This window comes from Triticum dicoccoides, chromosome 1A (assembly GCF_002162155.2).
Source record: "Triticum dicoccoides isolate Atlit2015 ecotype Zavitan chromosome 1A, WEW_v2.0, whole genome shotgun sequence".
Classification (NCBI taxonomy): Eukaryota; Viridiplantae; Streptophyta; class Magnoliopsida; order Poales; family Poaceae; genus Triticum; species Triticum dicoccoides.
In genome coordinates this window covers 564,605,633-564,611,215 of record NC_041380.1, presented here as the reverse complement: position 1 = coordinate 564,611,215, position 5,583 = coordinate 564,605,633, and the positions used below count along the sequence as shown (strand labels likewise).

The 5,583-nt window shown below is 44.9% G+C and overlaps 1 protein-coding gene across 2 annotated transcripts; it reads right to left on the bottom strand.

The window, feature by feature from the left end:
- Nucleotides 1–218: 218 nt before the first annotated feature.
- Nucleotides 219–3,080, bottom strand: LOC119291034. Of its 2 annotated transcripts, XM_037569726.1 has the most exons (5): nt 2,818–3,080; nt 2,333–2,435; nt 1,287–2,165; nt 1,051–1,206; nt 219–837 (listed from the first exon to the last, which is right to left on the bottom strand). In XM_037569726.1, the coding sequence occupies exons 3-5, from the start codon at nt 2,040–2,042 to the stop codon at nt 376–378; spliced, it is 1,374 nt and encodes a 457-aa protein (XP_037425623.1). In that variant the 5' UTR covers nt 2,043–2,165; nt 2,333–2,435; nt 2,818–3,080; the 3' UTR covers nt 219–375. The 2 variants fall into 2 exon arrangements, with proteins under 2 accessions (XP_037425623.1, XP_037425631.1); XM_037569734.1 differs by lacking the exons at nt 2,333–2,435; nt 2,818–3,080 and having other exon boundaries at nt 1,287–1,700; nt 1,781–1,889.
- Between the last annotated feature and the right edge of the window lie 2,503 nt (nt 3,081–5,583).

Sequence of the window (5,583 nt, the reverse complement as noted above, 5' to 3'; positions counted from 1 at the left end):
CAGTGGGTCCACTAAGCCCAACTGACCGGCTGGCTACTTAAGGCGCGTCCCACGAAGACCCCGTCATCCAGTGGATCACGGCGACGGCACTTTCTTCTTCTTCCCGATCCCCTTCCTCCAAATTCTTGTATTAGTGCCTGTAATTCATTCTATCTCTGGGACTCGAATTCGTGAGCAAGTGTAATAGATCGGGCGATCACTACTTAGATCCTAACACAAAAGTTGCTGAAATCATTGAAGTTTTTTTAACACAACAAAGCCAGAAAATATAGCAACCTCAGGGAACCCACAACACGACGGCTCTATTACGTCGGCAGAGCTGGATTCTTTTGCTTCTCGTCTGTTTCCAGGTACTTGCCGGTATATAGAGCAGCTTCAGGAAGCTCCTCGGCTGGAGGAAGGCCGCGACAATCGCTTCACCCTCTTCACACGTTGCCAGGATGCCTTTGCACTACTGTTGCGTGGACTCAGGGGGGAAGACCCACGTCGGGCCCTCTCGATGATATCGGGGCTCGCGCCATGGACAACATTGCGACGGTCTCTGCTGCAGAGGAACTCAAGGGCGACTTCATAGCCATCCACAAAATGAGGAACATGCATGCTCCCCAGTCCCCCAAGTCGGTTAACATCAGCAGCAACCACAGGGCTTGGATCTACCTTCATCGACTCCAGCGCAACGGAATCTCTGAGGATGTGGAGCACAAGCTCCAGCCGGTCCTTCTCGCCGTAAAACCCCGTGATATCGACCGACCTGAGATGGGAGTGTGGCTGGGAAGGAAGGCTCCGGAGACTCCCGTCCTCGGCTCTATACCGTTCCCGACCCCAGCGCAGCCACATCTGTAGATAAAATCAAGGATGTGAATACTTTGTGCTTACTCCTTAGCAATCTGAAGTAGCTCATGTATAATCGATAAAAGGCAAACTATCTGATACATGCTTCTGATAGATAGTTGTCATATTTTTATTTCAAAGGCATAAGCAGGGTCGGCTAAGAACAATACTCGGATTTCTAGTGGTTACTTGAATGAAAGTTGAAAATGCTAAACTTACATGAAATTCAAGCTTTTCTAAGGAAGGAGCAGCAACCAGAAGGCAGGCAAATTGAAGGATATCAGTCTTCCCTCTCTGACAGCTCTCAAAAGTTAACTCCAATATCAGGTGCTTCAAATAAACAAACTCATGCAGCTTTCCTGGCAATGTAGTCATCTGAACCACACAGACAAATAAGAAAACAAACAACAAAACCGACATTGAAAACTGATGGAAAGAAACAGAGAATCCCAAACCTTATACTCCTGGCATTTTAGATTCAGAACCTCGAGACGAGGCACATTATCACGAAGTTTGGTGAAGATGTATTCAAGAGAAGTACAAATACCCTCCAACTTTATGCACATATTTGTTAGAAGCAAGGTTCCAGGAGGCGATAACACAATCGGCAGACCTCTGTACTCAAGTCTTACCAGACCAAAGTTTAACTCCATCCCTTGAAGCAAACAGCAGTCATATACATGCAAATGCTTAAGTGTGTTTGAAGGATGAGATATTTGCAACGTTGTAAGCATTGCACAACCTGCAATTCCAAGGAACTCTAGAACACTGCAGTTGGACATCAAATGTTGAAGACCATCATCAGTAATATTTGTGTCTGCTAGGTAAGTCGATTTAAGGTTCTGAAAACCCTTGAATCCCACGGGCACCTTTAGAGAAACAGAGCAGAGTTTTATAGACCGCAAGCTTAAACTTTTACTATCATCAAGAAGATGCAAATCGAAGTTACATGGCCGACTTATGTCGCTGGCGGTCGAGAAATCGAAAATAATCTGCTTCGCCTTCGAGGCAGTAGCAAAGTTCACCCATCTTTCTATCTGGTCTCTATGCTTATTATCAAATGGAGCACGAAACTGAATCCTGTCAACCCCTGCACCACTGTGTTTCTCTAGGACTGCATCAACTCTCTGAATAAACTCTTGCTTCCTCAGTTTATTATCATCAAGTTTTAGCGCTCCAATGATACGATTACGAGGAACTGCTGGCAACATTGATATAAGACTGAATGCTAGATTCGAGTGGCAACGCCAAAGACATCTCCACTGTTCCTACAGTATGCTAGTCCGCACAGCTTCTTTTATCGGCAGTTGCGACAAGATACAACAGAGAATTTCCTACATCAATGAAATTTTGGATTGAGCAACAATACATATTTTGCCATGTTATGTGGAAGATCATGCCGACGTAGGAGAATGTTCGAGAAAGAAAAATGCTGAGGAAGGAGAATAGCAGCACATTCCTCGTGATTCTAACTTGATACTCCAATACAAATTTCCCATACCGTTGGCAGGCTAGTCAGCTGAAGCCTCGGTCCCTTTCTTTTCACCGTATGTCCTCTTCTGAACCCATCTTTCTCTTTGCCATTTAACAATCTCAGCCTGTCTCTGCAAGAGAAGTTCCATCGAGCATTCAAGAAAGTCAAAACAAGAGTTAGCCACCAGCCATAGAAGAAGAAAAAGCAAACCAACAAACTTGTTCAATTTGCAAACATGACTACAGAATATTATGATATATATCATGGTTATGTAATAAGATACCCATTTAAGCATATATTTTCAGCTTCGGCAACACAAAAACTATCAAAGAATCAAAAACATAGACATACTAGTTCAGCTCAAATCACAATAGTGCTCTGGTCAGACTCACAGTACTAGACTGGAAACAGAGGTTAGTAGTCATAGTTTCAGACTTCACGGTTCAGATCGTTCACATATTAGGCCTGCTTTGAAGAATCATGGCTAGCATAAGTACAAATAAAATCCTGACCTATCGTATGTGTTGGATAATAATTTTCGGGTGCAGAAGTCGGAGGCGTGCAAGACTACAGGGTGCCGTCGACGGTGGAGAGGGTTGTTGCCGTGGAGAGCTTCGGCGGCGGCAGAGGGGCGTAGAGGACGGCGGCGACGGAGGGCGTAGAGGACGGCGCCACGGCCGCAGCGTGAGGGCTGGGCTGCCGGCGATGTGAGGGCAGCGCTGAACCGGCGCGGCGGCGGCGGCGTGCTCGATTAGGCTAGGCTATATGGGATTAGGTTTAGTATTCTTTTCAGATCTAGCGTAGTGGTTCTGTAGTGTTTTTTAGAGCATGGTTAATAGGGGGATTGAATATTTTGCCCCATTTTACTTGGGGTTTGATGATTTGCCCCATGCCTGTCCAAATGGCAAGTGGCCCGAAATTTTTATGGGCAATGATAGGTAACGGCGCACCGGATGAAATTTTCGTCGATCACACCGCGCACGTTGATACGTCTCCAACGTATTTATAATTTTTGATTCCTCCATGTTATATTATGGGAAGAGCTCTCCTTCACCCGACCGATCACTTGCGCCGCATCCGCCGGCTCCGCGTCCGTCGGATCGCCTGTTGATCGGACGGACGACAGCCTCCCCGTCGCGTGGCGCGCGTGCGTTTCTGAAACAGAGCCATTGTTTCAACACAGTTATTCTTGCAACTGACCAGCTCTATAGACTCTTGTCTCTGAGAGGGCTAGGGATACGCGGCTGGATTCGGGAGGGCGGCGGCGGGCGGCGCAGGGTGTTGGGCGGCAGGGGCGGTGGCGCATATCCTCCGCGGTGGTGACGACGATGATGGGTTCGGCGGTGGCCGACATGTATGGATCGGGCAACCGCCCCCCTCCCCCCGAACAAGATGCTCCGGAAGACGGGCGGCGGCCGAAAATTAGCACGTTTTTTCCTGCACTGATTGATTTTGTTTCCTTGTTCGATTTCTTGAGCATGCATTTGGCCGAAGGAACGAAATAGCGTCAGAATTGTAGGTTTCCTTGTGTGGATGGATTGTGTTCCCCAACTGTTGATGTGATTTGTTGCGGCTGTTGTTCTACTGGAAGGCATTCTGTTGCCGTTCTGATGAACTGGGCTGTTGATTTGGAGCATCTTGTTCATCTGGTTTTGCTGGCTGAGATGGAACCATAAACGAGCGAACTTATTCATTTGTTGCATTGGATATCTCTGTTAGGTTGCTGAAATGGTAGTTCAGTTATTTGCTGCTGCAAATTAGCGGACGTGCTCTCACCTAGTTTGGAGGTTTTCTTAGAATCAACTCTAGATCTTGGCAATTTGGATGCAGATGGTTTGATTTTTTACTAGGGAACTGTTAAAAGAAACAAAACATAACCGAAATAGGACCCTCTTAGTTGGCGAACGATTCGCTCGGAGGAGGTGGGCCGGTGGGGATGTAAATGGCAAATAAGTGGCGTCCATAAGCCCTGTTTAGTCAGTTTTAGCTACCTTCATAGTTCATTTTCCTCAAAAAAAAAATGGCATGTCACCATGATGGAGACGATGGCGCGACAAGGAGCAGAGCGGTTGTAGGTAGTTCGGCGGCGTTGTAGGTAGTTCGACGGCGCGACAACGAGTTTCGGGATCATTTTTTTCAGTTTTTATGCTGCTGAAAATTTGTGCACTGGAGCGCATAGTTCTGAAAACTCATAGGTGTGTTTCTGAATTTTTGGGGCGTGCAGTTTCTGTAGGATCCCCTTGTTTCATTTTTCTGAAGCTCATAGTTTATGTTGTGATACAAATTTGTGTACTGGATCCCCTTCTGCTGAAAATTTGTGCACTGGATCCCATTTGTGTGTTTCTGAATTTCCGGAGCACGCAGTTTCTATAGGATCCTCTTTGTTTTATTTTTTCTGAAGCTCATAGTTTATGTTGTGATGCAGAGAGAACTTAAAGTTGCAGGATCTCATTTTTGTGTTAGTTTCTGAATTTTTGCAGCTCATCGTAGCGGTGCTCTGACGTAGGGAGATGCTCTCGTCGTCGGCGCCAAGGTGGATGGTGTAGATGATATAGGTGGTGTAGACGTGTTGATGTGTAGTAGGGATTTGGATGTTGCAGATCCAGTGTTGCAGAATTGTTTATTTGACTTTCAGAATACGCTGCTGGAGCTCATGCTATCCCCTTGATGTGATGTAGCCGATACTATCCTTTTCTGAATGTTTGTAGCTCAAAACTTCTGTAGCATTTTTTACTTGGAAGTTAGTGATGCAGGATTTTGATGTGTTGTACGGAATTAGTGGTACAGACTTGATGTGCTGCAGGAAACTAGTGATGCGGGATTTTTCTTTTTAGTTCAAAGCTTCTGTAGCTCATGCAGTTATCCAGTTTGTAGTCTCAGAGAAACATATATGTACTTTCAGAGAAGGGAAGGAAACATATATGTAATTTCAGAGAAACAGTAGCTAAATTTGAGAGAAACTTACCTTTCTGAAACTAGTTTGTAGGTTATGTTTGTAGCTTATATTTCTGAAACTAGAGGAATGTTTGTACTGCTAGCTTATAGCACAGGGAACTCAGTTTTTGCTTCTGAAACTACATATATGTTTTCTCTGAAATTTAGCTACTGTTCCAATACTTTTCCATGAATTTTTAGCTCATGTTTATCTGAAGTTAGTTGGATTAACTAATGTTCTTTCAAACCTGCATTTTATCTGCAGTTATATATACAATCTTCAACTTTTGCTTCAATACTTTTCATTCTCTGATAAGTAGATATGCATTGTTGATAGTTTCCAT

What these genes read in the sequence shown, in the direction of transcription:
- LOC119291034 (XM_037569726.1), bottom strand. Translation starts at nt 2,042, where the DNA reads ATGTTGCCAGCAGTTCCTCGTAATCGTATCATTGGAGCGCTAAAACTT. An exon ending in TAAAATGCCAGGAGTATAAG is followed by an intron (nt 1,207 to 1,286) that starts GTTTGGGATTCT and finishes TGTGTGGTTCAG; the next exon opens with ATGACTACATTGCCAGGAAA. An exon ending in TAGAAAAGCTTGAATTTCAT is followed by an intron (nt 838 to 1,050) that starts GTAAGTTTAGCA and finishes TTTTATCTACAG; the next exon opens with ATGTGGCTGCGCTGGGGTCG.